Source organism: Denticeps clupeoides, chromosome 13 (assembly GCF_900700375.1).
Source record: "Denticeps clupeoides chromosome 13, fDenClu1.1, whole genome shotgun sequence".
Lineage (NCBI taxonomy): Eukaryota > Metazoa > Chordata > Actinopteri > Clupeiformes > Denticipitidae > Denticeps > Denticeps clupeoides.
In genome coordinates this window covers 10,893,469-10,911,752 of record NC_041719.1, presented here as the reverse complement: position 1 = coordinate 10,911,752, position 18,284 = coordinate 10,893,469, and the positions used below count along the sequence as shown (strand labels likewise).

Sequence of the window (18,284 nt, the reverse complement as noted above, 5' to 3'; positions counted from 1 at the left end):
TTTACACACCTAACAACAGACGCAGACCAGAAGCTCCTGCAACTTCACTAACCACACTCACACCTGTAAAGAACGTGGAGGGGGGAAACAGGAAATAAAATAAAATAAAATAAAAAAAATCAAAAGATGGCAGCACATGATCAAAGGATAATGGCAGGTTACAACAGGGTGCTACAGTCAGCAAAATGGAATAAGTGTACCGTACGACAGCCACAGTGGGGTACATTTTCAAAGGTGGCAAGCACTAGCGTAAAGGTTAGGAAGCCCACAGTCATAACTCTGAACCCCATTCATTCTGTTACTGGTGTACCGGATATTCAACTGAATTACAGCACAGTTTGCTATGTGCAAGAAATTGAGTTTAGGGGGGGACGGCATCTTATCCAGCAATGGTAGGAATGCCATCGGGTGTGACTTAACGTGTATATGTCATAATGCAGAGGAATCAGATCAAAGCAATGTTTCATCGTGAGAACACAGCTGACAACACTGGTTTACATTAAACTATTACAAATTGTAGAATTTTTTTATTGATTAGCAGTTCACAATGGTAAGCTTTTGCTCAGTGATTTATCTTAACAGATCATTTTATACACATCTCTAATGTTTACGCCGACGACTATTTTTGATTTTTGAGCACCCTCTGCATTTGGACAAACTACCCAGTAGTTATCCAACAGTTATAGCACAATAGAGGTGTATGACAAAGATTATATTTTTGTCTGCAAAAATTGTGAAAGAAGGGTGCCAATGTTTGGTCTATAATTTTTATTTTTTTTTTTGGTATGCAGTAAAATTAAACTAAAATTATTAATGTATCAAAACAGCTCTGAACTCTTATCATGATTGTCATTTCCTGTCTTGAGACAGTTTGAAAAATATAATGGGAGATGGTTTAGAGATAAACATGAAATGAATGTCCATCCGAACTGAGCCATGTCGCTTTTGTGCAAATATCCTGTTCTTTTAAGCGAAAATTAACACAAATTTGGTCTTAATAAAACAATCAAACAAACAACTTACCACTAGAGAGAAGGCCCTTAAGAAATGTAAAATTCTCTCCTATCTTCTCCAGATCTGGTAGTAGTTTGGCCAGCTCCTCTGCATCAGGTAGAGCATTGGCAATTTTCTCTGAATGAGGCAACAACAAAACACGTGACAGTAAGCAAAGCACTACAGTTATACACATAGCCTCAAGGCTGGTTTAAAATGTTTAATTTATAAAGTTATGGGATTGTCACAGCAGCGCAGCACAGCACATGGTGCACACAGTGAAATGTGTCCTCTGCATCCATCACCCTTGGAGAGCAGTGGGCAGCCATGACAGATGGCCACTGAACGGGGACGGTGCTTTGCTCAGTGGTACCTCAGTGGCACCTTGGTAGATCGGGATTCGAACCGGCAACTTTCTGATTACGGGGCCACTTCCTTAGGCCACCACTGCCCCAAGGCACCCAATTTCACCAAAAAGACATATCAGAGTAAACACACATTCTCACCTAAGTCAATGTGCTCATTGAGCTCCCAGATGAAATCAGGCACTATCCATGTGTATTCGCTAAGATCAGGTAGCATGTCCTTCCACTCCTCATAAGTCTGACAGGAACAGAAAGAGGAAATATTTGTTAACCTTCTTAATAATTATCTAGATCTGCACACAAAGAGTGGCAATAATAGGCTCAGTCCAGTTATGATCAATACTAAATTATCACAATTAATAATATGATCAAACTGTCTCAAACAGCAAACCAAGCAATCATAGTTCATTAGTTTATTTAAATTTACAGCATTTATCAGACGCCTTATCCAGAGCGACTTACAATCAGTAGTTACAGGGACAGTCCCCCTGGAGCAATTTAGGGTTAAGCATCTTGCTCAGGGACACAATGGTAGTAAGTGAAGTAAATGGAAGTAAATGGTAGTAAATCTGGGAATTTCCCCATCATGAAAATTTCACTTTGTGAGACGAGTTCCCCCGGCCTGTCTATGGTCCTGCAGTGGCTCGAAATTAGGTCAGGTCTAAAGAGTGCTTTGGCCATTCTGTTTCAGTGTTCACAGAGTGGCAGCTCCGATGGTCGGATCTGGATCTGGAATTTGGCCCCTTATGTCGTCATAAAGTGAAAGGTTACACGATTTCATGGTTGCGTCAAACATTGTGGTTGGTGAATGGTGTTGATGACATAATTCCTGCAAATGCTCACTCACTTCTATTGGCCACTCTCATTATCATTTAAAGCGACACACACAGAAACGGTGCATCCTGGGGAACTGTCATTGTGGGATTGGCTAAAAGTGGCTGTAATTCAGTGTTAGAGGACCATTAAGACCGATATAGAAGCAAAAACGAAATATTCATGTCAGCAGACCTTTTAAATACAAAACAAAAAAATTCATTTACAAACCCAACAGCTTCATTTGACCTTACCTTTTTAGCTGTGTAACCACCTCCAACTGCAGTTCCCAGCAGCAGATACCTCAACTTCAGCAGCCTCGCAGCCAAACGCACGACCCAAAACGTACGGTGCTGCTGGTACCCATGGCCTCCTGCCCGAAACTTTGGGGGTTTCATAGGGAGCCTGGAGAGTGAGGTGAAATGGCGAGCTGCTGTGCAGTGTGGGGGTCGCTGACTGTTGGCATTTCCAGAGTACCTATGGTGGATGGCACGGGACAAGGGATGCAGTTTCTGGATGGGCATGCCAAACCGCACCCCCATTCTGGTGAACAGCAGGTTCCTGCATGCCAGGCTGCACAGGGCAAAAATTAAAAAAAATAAAAATGTAAATGGATCTTCAGTTCAAAAGCAAGTACATGTTTATAATAAACTATGTGTGTACACATATGCATATATATATATATAACAATGTTTATATGCTTTGCTCATGCAAACACACTGCTGACGCTGTGAGAGAAAGTTTGACTAAATTGGTCAGCTCACCTTTTTGTAAGGCACTGATTGCTTAATGCTGGAATAAAATTTCACATTTATATTCACAGCATTTATCAGACATCCTTATACAGAGCGACTTACAATCAGTAGTTACAGGGACCGCCCCTCCCCCCGAAGACACTTGGGGATTTGAACCTGGGTCTTCTGGTTCATAGGTGTGTTACCCAATAAGCTACTACCATAAAATGGTACAATTGTTGGAATGCTATGAGGCTACAGTGACATGATGGCAATATAAAATAAGCACAGATTAGAAGAGTATATTTAAATCGAATCATTAAAAGCACACCAGCCCTGATATTATTTACTGAAGTCCTCCCTATGAGTGATCTTTCCCCCCTTAGAATCAGACAAAACTGCAACAAAGCGTTTACTTTTTTTTTTCAGGAAGGACTACAGGAACCAAAAAATCCGAGAGCGTGAATCTGATTAGAAATGACAGCTGTCAGTGGCCAGGAATTACAATTAGCAATGCTGTCAGCGAGGCAGCTAGCCATGCTAGCCATGTAGTGACGGGTAAACAGCGCGGTCGCGGTTTAAATGGCGAATGACCGGCATCAACGTGACAGGAATGATGTGTTGCGCGGCCAGTGGTCGGAGCACGACCAACTCGGAACGCGCCGAGCAGGAGGGCCACGGACTGCGCTCCCCGTGGAGACCATGAGCTACACTGGCCGCAGGCTACTTCGAGCGAGGCGAACTTACCAGGCCACCGCGTCTCCGGCTCGTAGCATCGCGCTGTGAGCAACTAAAAGCAAACGCGTCGGTGTGCTGGTGTTGCCGATGAGGTGCGAGTCAGTTCATGTTTCCAGAGAGTGGACATTAGTCCGCTCCCAAGCTAGCAAGGACACGGCCGGTGAGCGACGCCAATGACAGCACCACTTCCGGTGAGTAAATCCAACACTAAATAAACTCGGGCGGAAACAACGTCAAAGCGCATAGAGTTCCGCTGTTTGTCCAAATGAAATTAAAAAGTAACTTTTAATACAAGAATTAGTAACGTTAGTATGTAAACAAATCAATTCAATGCTCATTTAAACAGAGTGGAAGTTGCCTAGTGGGTAACACCTCGCCTATGAACCATAAGACCCAGGTTAAAATCCTACTTACTACCATGGGGCAGTAGTGGCCTAGCGGTTAAGGCGGTAATCAGCGGTAATCAGAAGGTTGCCGGTTCGAATCCCGATCCGCCAAGGTACCACTGAGGTGCCACTGAGCAAAGCACCGTCCCCACACACTGCTCCCCGGGCGCCTGTCATGGCTGCCCACTGCTCACTCAGGGTGATGGGTTAAATGCAGAGGACAAATTTCACTGTGTGCACCGTGTGCTGTGTATCACATGTGACAATCACTTCACTTTAATCGTGTCCCTGAGCAAGACATTTAACCCTAAATTGCTCCAGGGGGGGACTGTCCCTGTAACTACTGATTGTAAGTCGCTCTGGATAAGGGCGTCTGATAAATGCTGTAAATGTAAATTCAGAATTTAGGTAGAGTTTGAAGAAATTGTTTCTCTTTCTAAAAGTCTTCCTATGCAATCCACTTTAAGTTTACAAATCAGCAAATACAAAAACTTGTTTGTGGAATACTTAAGAAAACCTAATCTTCTAGACCAAAACGACTGTCTGAATTTATGATAATGGATTAGAACAAGTTGGGCTGGGATTACAGAACATGTAGTAAAAGTCAAGTAATTACAATTTTCAGTAAATCTCTGGCCAAAATAATAATTCTCCAAACGCGTCTGTCAAAATCCAACAGCCTTCGGTACGTCGTGTTGACGTACACAGGATCCCCGCCAGGCGGCGCCACTGCGCCTTGCGCCACTGCGGGTCGCCGCGTCGCCCGAGTCCGCGCGCCAGTTCGGCGGAAGTTCGCGGACGTCAGCGCGGGCCGGAGGGAAAAAAAAAAGAAGCCGTGAGCGGAGCGGCCCGAGTGGCGAGATGAGTCGTGCGGGATGGCGGACGACGCGCGCCGGGTCTTCCTCAAGCTCTCCTCCGCCGGATTCTACGGCCTCAGCTCCTTCCTCATCGTCGTCGTCAACAAAAGCGTGCTGACGAATTACAGGTGCGCCGTTTCGTGGCTCCCGTCGCTCCGTCCACGACCCCACGACTCGCTCCTCGTCGCGGTTCTGACTCTGCGGGGGTCTGCGGTGCGAGGTTCGGGTCGTCAGAGGTGCCGCTCAGTCTCCGGTTTAGCGCAGCTCGGCCATTTGGCTGGCAATGTCGTTGTTGTTGTTTTTTTATTGCAATTTTAATATTATTTTCTTTATTATTATCTAACTTGATTTGCGCTGGAGCTGTAATAATCCCGCTGTGTCCAGAAGTCGTTTCACTCAAAAGCTGCACTTTTGGTTTATTTTTTCCTCCTCAGGTTCCCTTCCTCGATATGCGTTGGGATCGGTCAAGTAAGTGCACCATTGCTTAACAAGTTTTGCCTCATATTAAAATGTTGATTTAGAGAAATGGCAGAGCAAGTTACACTGTAATCAAGGGCAAAAACTACTAAGTTGTGAGTTGTGACTTTGCCCATTTGCGTGTTTGCATTTTTAATAGTCTGGTTTGGTTAAATAAATGCTTTTTATTTAAAAATGCACACTTGCAAGTGAAGTGAAATGATCGTCGTGATGACACACTTTGCTCGGTGGTGCTCGGGACTCGAACCGCCAACCTTCCGATTACGGGTCCGCCTCCTTACCGGCTAGGCCACCACGGCCCTGCGTAGGTTTCATTTGGAACAGAAGTCCCCGGTTGTTGCTCACCGCCTCTAATAAAATCAGCGAAGGCTCCACGTGTTCTGAATAAAATGTGTGTTTGCTTTGTAGATGCTGGCCACAGTGCTGGTGCTGTGGCTGGGAAAGGCCCTGCGGCTGATCAGCTTCCCCGATTTCGACCGAAACGTCCCACGAAAGGTATCCGTTAGTGCTTCTAATGGGACCGCGTCTTTTCCTACTAACAGCTCTGATATGAGGGGACGTCCACCCGTCTTGGTATCACAAGCAGCATCCGGCTCGAGCTTAGCAGCTAAACTCCCAGGTGCCTTCCACACCATAGTGATGCACAAACAGTGTCTGATCCAGGATCTTCCCTCCTCATCCGGTGTGCGATGGGTCACAGCCTTGGGAAGGAGTTTATTGGAATGTCCACGTGTCAGTAATGTTTCTTTTTTTTGTTGTTGTTCTCGCAGACATTTCCTCTACCTCTCCTCTATGTCGGGAATCAAATAACTGGACTGTTTGGAACAAAAAGGCTAAAGTAAGATTTTTTATTTTTTTTTGCTGTGTGTGTGTGTGTGTGTGTGTGTGTGTGTTGGGAAATGTAATCCTTCGAATTTGTGTATACAAATGGTCTGAAGGCCTGGCCTTGACTGTCTCCCCCACAGCCTGCCCATGTTTACAGTGCTAAGGAGGTTTTCCATTCTTTTCACGATGCTTGCAGAGGGATTTCTTTTAAAGTAAGCTGCCAGCAAACATGCACAGACAGTGATGGCTTGTTTTTCCCGTCTTCTCCCAAAAAACGTGTATCTGATTTATAACCCGTCTAACCAGTCTCATCCATTCCTTTGCAGAAAGACGTTTTCACGCCAAGTGCAGCTCACCGTATTTACAATGATCCTTGGGGCTTTTGTGGCTGCAAGGTGGGGTCTCGCATTTTGCCATTTAACACATTTGTATACAAATGTCTGAAAAATATTAAGCCTATCGTGAAAATGTCACTTTGTGAGATCATTGGACATTAATATTAGTTCCCCTAGAAGTGGCGATATGTGTAAAGTGTTCTTTGGCCTTCTGCTTCGCTGTTTAGAGAGTGGCAGACCTGAAATTTTGCCCCTTATGACGTCATAAGGGGAAATGTTACCTCCCATTTCCCATCCCTCCCCTAAAAAAGTAACTCCACCGACCATCATGGCTCGCAAACAAGTGACGAATTGCAGTTGCTCGGTGATTGGATGTAAAAATGAGCACAAATGTATTTCTTTACTTACGCGAGACTCTGAAGAACCAGTGGGCTCATTTTATTTTTTTTCTGGGGAAAAAAGGCCGACTTCCTGTCTGTGCCAAACATTCAGGTTGGTGAGTGGTGTTGACGTCATTCCCACGAAAGCCCCCCCCCCCCCCCTCCACCTCTATAGGCCGCTTTCCTCCTCATTTGCATTTAACCAAAAACGACAAAGTGGCTGTAAATCTTCAGATACAGTGTTAGGGGGAAAAAGCAAAAACTAAATATTCATGTTCAGGGGACCTTTTTAAGGTACTAATAACATGTTTTTTTTTTCTTTTCTTTCTTTCCTCTCTCTCACTCGATTGTCTTTGCTCTACAGTGCGGATCTGTCATTTGACGTGCAAGGATACGTGTTCATTCTCATGAATGACATTTTTACAGCAGCCAACGGAGCATTTGTGAAACAGAAGCTTGATTCGAAGGTCAGTTTGTAATATTCTTAGCTTTGTCGTATATTTTTTAAAGCGTTGGTCGCATCCTTGTCTAGTGGTGTAGATGAACGTGACCAGGATGGATTTGGGAGAGGCACGAAGGGCAACAAACGATACAAGAGTGCATTTATTTACAGTGAGACTACATGCAAGTAACCAACAAGACATTCATCACAAAACACACAATACAGAGACCTAACAAAGGAGGGGGGGTTTAGGGAACAACTAACAAACACCTGAGTACACAAAAGTAACCTAAACACAACTAAATAACACAACTAGAACCCAACAGACATCCCGAACCCAGTCTGAGGTCTCCTTAAACATCTCCAGCATCACATCTCATCGCACAGGAGGCAGAGCCGGTAGTTCAGCAGCTTCTCCCACCTGGACAGACACACACAAAACCGAGAGGAACACAGGTAGGAAGACGGGTAGAAGCATACTGTGTCGTAACACACGTCACTTTTACCCGCTCTTTATACACAATCCATTTATTTGTGATAATGATTCCTATAAATTGGCTGGGTAGTTACAGTATGGTATATGCTGGTTGCAGTTTACTATAACCGACCATGATTACATGGTATTAGAAAGAATCACAGTTTGCAGATCACAGATACAACATCTGACCACCATCCATTAGAGTAGAAGATCTAGAGTGAAAGTGAAAGTCATTGTGATGCTCAGTGGCACCCAGGCATTTCAACCCACGGCCCTTCAGGTATGAGTCTGCTTCTTTAGCTGTTCCAGAATGTTTGGTGGATGCCTTGGACTTTAGGCCTGAGTGCTGGACAAACAGAAAGAAAAGTTCATTTTCTAAAGCACAGAAAGGTACGGTCACGGTGAATGAAACCTTCCGGACGACGTCTGATTTGTAATGATTCCTCTGACAATCTAACGGAATGTTTAGTTGAGCAGAATTATTATAACTGGCAAAGGGAGGAGATGGGACGTTGACCGACTTGGGCTTAGGTTTGGTCAGCGCTTCTTGTGCCGTTAGCAAATGCTTTTCTGCACTTACTAATCGGTCCCTAAATCTTTAGTACTAAAAATTTTTCAATCTTTTTTTTTTTTTTCTCCCGTTGTATCAAAAATAGTATCGATTTAGCAATTTCAGTATTGTGACAATCCTATAACTGAAACTAGGACCCCGTCCCTCATCAGTAGGAAGTAAATATCACCAAGCCAGCTCGTATGAAGCGCCGGCAGCTGTGTGCAGGGTCTGGGTGGAATGGTACCAGGCCGCGTCCTCATAAATAACTCCGCTGCTGTTTCCTGTTCTCTCCCAACCTCTTCCCTCCCCGCAGGAGTTGGGGAAGTACGGCTTGCTTTTTTACAATGCCTTATTTATGATCGTCCCGACCCTGCTTCTGGCTCAGGTCCTGGGAGACGTCGACAAGGTAAGACAAGGCTGTTGTTTACACCGCCTTCAAAGGCTCTCGCTCGTCCGCTGCTCGTTCCGAGCGCGCCATTCCGGAGCGGGTGCCCGGGATTTGTTTGACATTACGTATGGCAGAACTCGGGCTTGTGGAAACTCCTTCCCCGGCTTGCTGCTGTGGTATCTGGCAATATAAAGGTCCGAGTGTGTAGTGGGCAGGCCCCGCCCCGCCGTGGAGTCTCTCCTCATCTGTCTGCGACTGTCTAACATGTCCCTCAACAAGGATTCATTTGTAGGCAGGAAAGCTGATCTGTTTGTTCAGCTGTATTAATAACTTGACTGTGCTTGGGTCGTCGAACCCTCTTGATTTATCGCGTTAGGTGACTGGGACGGGCGCTGTGGAGGGATAGGCCCCAGCTCCTTGGCAAGGAAGGCAAGCGTACAGGAGGCAGAGTCTAGTACAAAGACACCATTATGCCAGCAAACGGGAGTTTGGAGCCCCAGCGGCTCCGAGTTTCTGCATTTAACTCGAGTCGTTTTACTTGGGCCTTAATTCTGCTTTAATTTGTAGCCTAGTGGTTTTGATGACTAATTTTCCCAATAATTATCGACACGCATAATCAATATTCAGAGTGAAATTTAGTCATCCTTGCACAAAAGGATATCAAGGATTTTTTTTTTTTTTTTTTAATTTAAGTTCTCGTATTAGTACCAGTTGTGAATTTTACAATTGATGCCTCGTTGCTTAATAAAAGAATCTATTTGGATATGAAGTGGCTCTCATTCTCTTCCCAGGCTCTGAACTACGAGGGCTGGTCTGATATGTTCTTCGTTGGCCAGTTCTTTCTTTCTTGTGTCATGGGGTGAGTTTGTGCCTGCACTTTTGCATGTATATTTGTACATACTACCTACATTACTGAACATATCCCACATCATTGTATTTTGAGCCTTTTGTTAACAACACTGTGACCAGAACGGTATGTCACAATGTCATGTTCACAGCAACAGAAAAATCTTGTCAAACTTGTTTTCAGACCAGTAATTACTTTCATTTCCTCATTTCCAGCTTTATTCTAATGTATTCTACAGTGCTATGCACACAGTACAACTCTGCACTAACAACCACCATAGTTGGTTGCATTAAAGTAAGCCATATTAATATTCCAGATCTATTTTTCAACATTATCATGTTCATACTTTATGCTTTTAACAGTTTTCTACTTACTAATACAGAACATATTAGTGACTTATATCGGGATGGTTTTTGGAGGGGACTACATTTTCTCATGGGCGAACTTCATTGGCCTCAACATCAGGTACTGAACTTGCCTCACACACAGCACCAAAAAAATGCTAGTAGATGTGGAGGAACTGGCCCTCAGAGTGGCTCAGGAATTTTCAGTATTACACACCTTAATAACCTTGCTGTTTGACTAGTTGGCAGTGAAACAGTCAATCAGCAATTCAGAATCAAACAAGCTTGATCATGCGTCACTGTCTAATAATCATTTTATAATATGATGGAAAATATGGACTGTATGACTGTAAACATCCCTGGATTTATGCAGTTTACATCAAATTTATTGGTTATTTCACAAGAAAAACAATGGTGTGCTTGGTTTTAACGTAACTTTATTCTTTCATTAGTTATTTACAAGTTTCTGACCACTTATAAAATGTATTCAATGTCACCAACCATTCCCATTTTATTAAGGTGTATCCATATAAATGGCCCACCCTGTATAATCATTAGGAAGATCTTCTGATTATCAATAACTGTACAAGACCTGGATTCCAAGCCTAATAAGGCTATGGCTATGTACTACGAACATCAGTATCTTGATGTAAATGCACACATCACCTACCTCTTTGTGGATTTTGTTTGAATTCACTGCCTGCTGGGCAATTCAAGTCAGTTCTTGTTGTATTCTCCCCAAAAAATGAAACTGAATCCACCATGAGCACCACCAAGTGTAAGCTATTAATTATTAAGTTCATTATTAACTATAAAGATTACTCCCCAAGCAAGAAGCTGCTTAGAATGACTAATTCCTAAAATGTTTCACTGCACTGTAATGTTAATGTAGTGAAAGGCTCTGAATGCGGTGCGAGTTTACTTTCCCTTGTGTGTATTTGCAGCGTTGCAGGCAGCCTGGTGTACTCGTACATTACCTTCACAGAGGAGCAGAGCAGCCGGCAGAGCGACGGCGGCGTCGGCGGCCTCAAGCTGGAGGCGAGGGGGCGGCAGGCAGTATGACGCTCGCCGGGCTCCAGTGGCTCAGTGTTTGCATTTCCCCTTCTATTTATCTTGGGGTGGCTGCTGCCCCCCCCAGGGCTGAGAGCAGCGTGCAGCATGGGAGAATTCACGACGCTCCCTCCTGGTCTGTTACTGCCAGTGGCCGAGCAACGGTTCAGAACTTTTTTTTTATTTATTTTTTATTTACTGATAAGACAAAAATTGGAACACTGTTCTCAGCAAATTCCCTCGGGGCATGTTGTCAGAGAACAGCTTTGGTCGTCTGTTACTTATAATAGTCTCAGGCAGTGATTTTTATTGTGTGTTTTACTTGAACATGCGTTTAAAGGGATAACTGTGCTGTGTCCTAACACTATACTCATGGTGAACTTTTACTACAGGACTTGAATGAATTCTTTTCTGAAATTTTCGTTAAGCCCTGAATTTGTATGCAATACTGTGTTTTAAGGGTACGTTGGTCTTTTCTGTACGAAGAATGTTACATTGGGATGTCTGAAGTATTTCTCAGTATTAAGAGTGTGTGTCTGTCTCTTTCGGAGTGCAACAGTTCCTTAAATGTCAAAGGGGTCAATAACATGCAGTAAGAGGGATATAAAGTTATACTTTAAATGATCGTAGTCATTGTTTTATGTTTAGTTCAGTAGCACCCAAGGTTCTGTTGTAGAGATGTACATGTCCCAGAATGCTGTATAGGGTTTTAATAAAGTCATCTGGGCTGGTTGTTGTGGGGACATGTTGGACCGGAATGTTGGGCGGTGTTCATGCACGCTCTAAAGTTTTAGTCCCAAAATTTGCCACCTAATGGAACTTTTGTTATCTTTTCACCCTGCCATGAGCCATCTTATACAGCTTGTCTAAGTTTTATTCCATGCACAAGAGTGAACAAATGCCATTTTTTAGGTGAACTAACCCTTTTTTTTATGTTTGTGTGGGGAAAGGGTTAACAGATGTATATGTAGATTTGCCTTAATGAGTAGCAGCAAAAGATATATTGAGCAGGGGTCCGGTCATTGTGTGGTACATGGGCAGTAATCTCATTGTGTGCACTTGTTCCATCGACACCATGGAAATGCATTTGTTTCAGATCAGACTCCATGTTGACCCGTGGTTGACTTCAGCCAAGCAGAGCATGTGCGGATATGTTGGCTTGATGACGTCATGTTTGCATTGATTCCGCAAATGCAAGATTTTATATGTGAAGTGAGGGTTTATTTATTCTTTTTTAAGAGATGTTTGTACAGAGATCTTTTTATAATAACTGTTACTTGGAACAAAGATGCTGCATTGTGTTTTTCACAATATACAAATGATGTGACATCCAATTACTATGTTGAACCAGCAGAACAGCTCCTTATTGGAACGTGTACAGTCTTGCATTAAAATACCTCATCTTCACAGCCTGTGTAATTTGGTGACCTTAATCATGTTTGGTAATCCACCTAATTCATAGGGGCAGGGGTGGCCTAGCGAGTAAGGAAGCGGACCTGTAATCCAAAAGTTCAAACCCCCCCAGGCGCCATTTCACGGCTGCCCACCGCTCCCACGGGGGATGGGTTAAGTGCAGAGACCACATTTCACTAGGTGCTGTGCCGCTGTGTGTCGCATACGGCAATTAATCACCTCCATGTGCTGGGGGACCTGTACCTCGCAGGTCATCGTTTGGTGCGATGGCGGGACGTGTGCGGGTGGTGGCAGCAGCGAGCTGCAGCGCCTCAGTTTCAACCTTTCTGAACAGAAGAAGAAATCGGGAGTTCATCCGGGTTCTTCGTTATGACGCTTGTTAGCAAATCCACACAGCAAATATGTCTGAGGTGAGAGCGGAGAGGACTCGTAATTAATATAGATTTTTAAATTGAAGTTGGTAGAAAGTCTGCGCTCGGTGGTTTCGAGAGCCGCTAGATTGCTGTTTGTTTCTCCCGAGCGCCGGACATTTGAAGCCCCGTTGTTTTCCGTCGTCGTCGTTCCTGCGCTGGTGCCTCTTGGGCCGCGATATCAGTTTTAGAAACTTGTTGCTCCGCGTCCCGGCGACGCGGGGTAACTTCTCACGATCCCAACTCTCTACCAACTTTCATAAACTGTGCGCTTTAAAGGCGTTTTATTTAACCTACGATCAAGTACACGGAACACTCGAGCAACTCGAGACGGGTTTAATCTGATTTAGTGGATTAAATCTGAACGTCGTGTGCAGATGGGTCTATATGTATGCACGTATATATGTATATATCATATTTATTTTTAGTTTTATTTGCTTTTTTGCAGATTCGCTCTATTCATGTTTTAATTTCTAGTAGATCGCAAGGAATTCACCGTCTATCGCCGTTTTGCGTCTTCGCTGCAGCCCCATGTACAAAACACGCCGATTCATTTTCTACGAACTTCGAATGTGTTAATGAACAGTCACAGGGTCAGAAGCGACGTGGAAACGGAGAACAATGCGCCTCGGGACATTTGGCGGGCTTTTCCGCCGGCGCCTTCATGGCTCTTCATATAGTGATCTTAATTTTACTTCTACTTTTATGCCGCCCTCGCCATTTTCCGAGTTTGTATAAAATGAAAACCCCAGATCAAGTGTAAAGTATGTTTTACTGCTTTATTTCCAGACGTCCCTCGGAAACGCTGCTTCTCCAGGTAAGAACGTCCTTTTAAACTACTTTTTAATACATACCGCCGTCAGAGTTGTTGGATCGCCACGCCACACGCGTGGCGATCTTGGTACAGCACCCTGTACGTAGACAAGGCAAAGATCGAATTTACTCAGTTTGAGTTTTTCTAATGTTTCATTTCAAATGAAGGCACGCCACTTAATTATTGATTTGTAACCTCATGAGCGTTTGGGTGGTAGTAGCCTAGTGGGTTAGACACTCGCATATAAACCAGAAGACCCAGGTACAAATACAACTTATAAACTATTATTGTGTCCCTGAGTGTCTCCAGGGGGGGACTTTCCATGTAACTACTGATTGTAAGTCGCTCTGGATAAGGGCGTCTGATAAATGCTGTAAATCTAATGAGCAAATTATTTTGCCACTAAATAATAAGCAGGCTTCGCCATCTCATTCATTTTACAGCGATGGCAATCTGTATTCTACCAATAGGATAATTTAGGGATTTTCTTACTCCGTTCACCCTGTACTTAGAAGGCGGAGCTTCGGCCTCGGATGACTGTGATTTTGACCCGTCTGCTGAGATGCTCGTGCATGACTATGATGATGAACAAACTCTGGAGGAGGAGGAGATGCTGGATGGAGAAACCAATTTCAGCGCAGAGATCGACGAGCTTGAAAAGGTGAGTGTCCGGCATTGGTAGGTCTGCATAAAGTCACCAGATGATCATTTAATGCGTATAATGTTGATTGGTTTGGGCTTTTTTTTTTAATAGGAAAGTGAAATGCCCATTCAAGAGCTCTTGCGTATGTATGGTTATGGGAACGCTCGATCCCTTGAAGAAGAGGAGGATGGACAGGCTGAGGAAGAATTTGTAGAAGATGGGGAAAATGATGAGAGCAGTACAGGCATTGATGAAACCAAAAGCTCTACGGTGTGTGTGTGTGTGTGTGTGTGGTTTGTGTATCGTTGTGTGTGGTTCATGTATTGGCTTGATGTGGTTTTAATGGGGCGATTGTTCTTGTGTTAGGGGGACACCAAGAAAGATTCCTTTTGTCAAGATGAAGAAACACAGTCCTCTGCCGAAGACCCTGCTACACACACCAGAGCAGATCTGATCCGTCCACGGCCTTGCAAGTACTTTGAAAGTGCGTTGCAATTGAAAATAGAGTACACAACACAGTAAACCGTCGTTTTGTTACAGCCACATACAAAAAGTAGAGAGCATGTGTGTCATTTAGGCAGAAATTATGTCATCCAAAAAGATCTTACCAAATTAAGTGATTAAATAATTTTCTTGTGCTGGTGGAACTTGCAGTTTAATTGTACATTCAGAGGCTGATAATGTAATTATATTACAGATGATGAAGATGAGTCTGAAGATGATGACTATGATTACATTCCATCAGAGGATTGGAAGAAGGTAAAATTATTTTACACAAAGTGACTTAATTGTTTTTTTTTTATACTTTTTAATATTGACTCTATTTACGTAAACCTGCAGGAGATAATGGTTGGTTCTCTGTATCAAGCTGAAACCCCGTCCGGACTCTGCAAGTATAAAGAAAATGAAAAAGGTCATTTTCTACTGTTTATTCTGTAATATATAAAAGTCTTTATCGGTGTTGATTTTTACTAGTCCTGCTCTTGGTAATCGTTTCTCTCATCGTTTTTCTCATTAGTGTATGAAAACGATGACCAGCTTTTGTGGAACCCAGAGTTTCTCCCTGAAAATGAGGTGGTGGAGTTTCTGACTGAGGCCTCAAAACGAACAGGAGAGGAGACTGGAGTGGACAGCATCCCTGAGGGGTGTCATATCAAAGACAATGAGCAGGTCACCATTCACCCCCCTACTCCCAGTGGACAACAGGATACGTTGCCATCTTAACATACGGTCCTTACTGTTCATGACTTTTCCTTTCAGGCTCTTTATGAACTAGTAAAGTGCAATTTTAATACTGAAGAAGCTTTAAGAAGACTCCATTTCAATGTCAAGGCTGCTAGAGGTATGTATACCTTGTATCATATTTTGTATTATATTAGTATATGTGTTTTTTTATTTTTTTTCCTCACACAGTATTTAAGATACTTTGGGGACTGCCCCTAATTTCATTCTGCTTGTTACAATGACAGAGATTCTGATTCCGATATACCTTTAGGTTTTAAGGTAGTTTTTTTTTTTTTTTTTTTTTTTTTTTTTCCCGATTTACCACTGTAAAGGAGTGAAAGCTATTCTCACTTTAGAATTCTCTGCTTCAGACAGGACTTTAGGATCAATGCTTTAAATAATTTACAATGTGAGGGAAAAAAAACAAGTTGGTAGCGCTGTAGGACTGAGGTCTGAGGAGCGCACCCACCCCCCACAATGCTTTTCTCACATTATACATGGCTGACTATTAACTTTATCCCTACAGAAGAAATCTCAGCATGGACTGAGGATGAACGTCGAGGTTTTGAACAAGGACTTAAGGCTTATGGAAAAGACTTTCATTTAATACAAGCCAACAAGGTGAGGAGATACTTTTAATGATTTCTCTCAGTGATGATGTTTTTTCATGTTGTCAGTTCTGTGTTTTACTCTGTTAACATTGTTTTCTTTTGTAGATAATTATTGTGATGAATTAAATTTTTTCAGGTGAGAACTAGATCTGTAGGAGAATGTGTGGCCTTTTATTACATGTGGAAGAAATCTGAGCGTTATGATTTCTTTGCACAGCAAACCAGGCTTGGGAAAAGGAAATACAGCCTCCATCCTGGCACCACGTAAGTCATTTTCAGAAGTGACACCAAATGCAAACACTTATAAAAGTATAATTTAGCTCTGAAGTGTTCAACTGTTGTAATGGCAGCAGTGAACATTGACTGATTTGTCTTTGCTCCGTGTCATTGTTTTTCTAAGGTGGCAGAATAAAACACACATTATAAGCTGATTATCTTGTTGTTGTTTTTTCTGCTTATACAGTGATGTATTATACAGTGATGTATGCACCAAGGCATTGGCCAGGCATTTTAACAAACACTCAATGCTGTTAAAGAGGGGAAAAAAACTACTTTGATCTTGTTCATTATTTATGAGTGTACAATGTGTTTTGTGTTTTGGCCAGTGATTATGTGGACCGATTGCTGGATGAAACAGAAAGTGCAGCATCCAGCCGTGCAGACTCTCCCCCTCCAACTACCTCCAACAGCAGCACCAGCCAATCAGAGAGGGACGACAGCAGCACTCACAACGGTCTGTTTCTCTTCGCCTTTATGTATTAACATGATATTGTTTTCTCCTAAATACATAAAGTGAACTTAACTTTGGTAACGTCTAGGTCCTCAGTCAGCTGTTGAAGGTGCCAATGATGTTACAAGTGAAGGGGTTTCCCACCACGCCCTGAGCAACTCTGTCAGCAACTCAAGCCGATCCTCCCCAGAAAGTAGCCAGGGCAAGAGGAGTCAGGATGCAGAGGAGAAGGCTGGTTCTGAGAGGTCCGTGAAGAAGCTGAGGACCGAATCTGGACCCGAGGCTGAGGCGGAGCAGAGGGAAGACTGAACACCCTGAAACTTCTCAGACCACTGCTGTGGGTCCTACAGCGGCACCAACTTTTTCTTTTTTTTTTTTTTTTTCTTCTCTCTCACATTGTAAAGTCATTTGTATGAAAAATGTCTGTATTTTTCTATACGATAGTTATTTATATTTTGTGACTGATTTAGGAATGTGCTTGTAAAAACAAATTCTCATCTGTACCTGATTTATGGGGACACTGAAATGGCACTAAATATTGCACTTTAGGCTCTGTCTGTATATCATGGTTTCAGAATGGGTGTAATTGGTCTGTAGACTCCTTTTAAGCCTCGTTTTTTTTTTTTTCCTGAAAAAAATGAACCAAAGGCCTGTCCTTGCGGTTTGTTCAAATGAATTGACATCAATGATGTCTGTTAAATAACCAACTATCGGGCAGTTAATTTTAAGTCCTGTTTTTTCATAGTTTTGTAGTGAATATGTATTTCTCTTTCTAATATATATGTATTTAGTCAACATGTTTCCTGGCATATGTTTGTATACAACAAATGTTTTTTTTAAGGGTTATAGTTATATAGTTTTTTTTTTTTTTTTTTTACTAAAATGGATTTAAATTATAGTCAGGATATCAGTGTTTTTCTCTTGGGTTTGTGATGTGTAGCCAAATAAATTTAGTTTTTCCCTCATTCCTGCAATTTAGAAATATGGTGTCTTGGACTAGTTCTTATGTACATGGCAAAAGAAATGAATTTAAATGGTCAGTAGCTTTAACTTCTGTATACCTACATCTTCTGAACTCGTCTTCAGTGACGTAAGAAGAAACATTAAAAGCCACTATTGTGTGTGGTGTTATGATGTCTCCACGTAGCCTTGAACGCTGCTGTGTTAAAATATTCTTTCTATAAAAGATTTATTCTCAAATGTGTGGTGTAGAAATTATGTTGATTTCGTTTTCCAGCCAGTAGGTGGCGGTATTGGTCCAGGGATAGAAAAAACCCCAAAAGGCAACATTCATTAAAGTAATAAAAAGAATACATTTTGCATGTGGCAAAGGTTATGTAAATATCCTGTAATTTAAATTTTCGGCATTAAAATTATTACCCTTTTCTTTCCCAATAGACTTTGCTATGCAGCCGTAGTAAAAGACGAGGTGTT

The 18,284-nt window shown here is 42.6% G+C and overlaps 3 protein-coding genes across 8 annotated transcripts in view; 2 read left to right on the top strand and 1 right to left on the bottom strand.

Annotated features, from left to right (window-relative positions):
* The window catches only part of opa1 (OPA1 mitochondrial dynamin like GTPase), a 32,808-nt gene extending 28,965 nt beyond the window's left edge, over nucleotides 1–3,843 (bottom strand). For 2 of the 4 annotated variants that reach the window (XM_029001101.1, XM_029001103.1), the window contains exons 1-5: nucleotides 3,653–3,843; nucleotides 2,426–2,744; nucleotides 1,500–1,596; nucleotides 1,024–1,131; nucleotides 10–63 (exon numbers count right to left, since the gene is read on the bottom strand). In XM_029001101.1, the coding sequence (XP_028856934.1) occupies nucleotides 10–63; nucleotides 1,024–1,131; nucleotides 1,500–1,596; nucleotides 2,426–2,744; nucleotides 3,653–3,681 (607 nt within the window). In that variant the 5' untranslated portion in view covers nucleotides 3,682–3,843. The remainder of the gene's footprint in view (nucleotides 1–9; nucleotides 64–1,023; nucleotides 1,132–1,499; nucleotides 1,597–2,425; nucleotides 2,745–3,652) is intronic. The other 2 variants (XM_029001102.1, XM_029001104.1) reach the window with 1 other exon arrangement.
* A 958-nt stretch (nucleotides 3,844–4,801) lies between these two features.
* Nucleotides 4,802–12,412, top strand: slc35d1a (solute carrier family 35 member D1a). Of its 2 annotated transcripts, XM_029000985.1 has the most exons (13): nucleotides 4,802–5,014; nucleotides 5,321–5,354; nucleotides 5,772–5,858; nucleotides 6,134–6,201; nucleotides 6,329–6,400; nucleotides 6,515–6,583; nucleotides 7,268–7,370; nucleotides 7,733–7,801; nucleotides 8,690–8,782; nucleotides 9,556–9,623; nucleotides 9,827–9,905; nucleotides 9,994–10,076; nucleotides 10,900–12,412. In XM_029000985.1, the coding sequence occupies exons 1-13, from the start codon at nucleotides 4,905–4,907 to the stop codon at nucleotides 11,015–11,017; spliced, it is 1,053 nt and encodes a 350-aa protein (XP_028856818.1). In that variant the 5' UTR covers nucleotides 4,802–4,904; the 3' UTR covers nucleotides 11,018–12,412. The 2 variants fall into 2 exon arrangements, with proteins under 2 accessions (XP_028856818.1, XP_028856819.1); XM_029000986.1 differs by lacking the exon at nucleotides 7,733–7,801 and having other exon boundaries at nucleotides 4,803–5,014.
* A 318-nt stretch (nucleotides 12,413–12,730) lies between these two features.
* On the top strand, nucleotides 12,731–18,045 carry mier1a (mesoderm induction early response 1a, transcriptional regulator). 2 transcript variants are annotated; one of them, XM_029000984.1, is made up of 13 exons: nucleotides 12,731–12,828; nucleotides 13,618–13,645; nucleotides 14,155–14,303; nucleotides 14,397–14,555; nucleotides 14,652–14,769; nucleotides 14,983–15,044; nucleotides 15,126–15,198; nucleotides 15,304–15,455; nucleotides 15,546–15,627; nucleotides 16,036–16,130; nucleotides 16,338–16,384; nucleotides 16,726–16,853; nucleotides 16,939–18,045. In XM_029000984.1, exons 1-13 carry the CDS (start codon nucleotides 12,820–12,822, stop codon nucleotides 17,157–17,159), a joined length of 1,323 nt encoding a protein of 440 aa, XP_028856817.1. In that variant the 5' UTR covers nucleotides 12,731–12,819; the 3' UTR covers nucleotides 17,160–18,045. The 2 variants fall into 2 exon arrangements, with proteins under 2 accessions (XP_028856817.1, XP_028856816.1); XM_029000983.1 differs by having other exon boundaries at nucleotides 16,257–16,384.
* The last annotated feature ends 239 nt before the right edge of the window (nucleotides 18,046–18,284 follow it).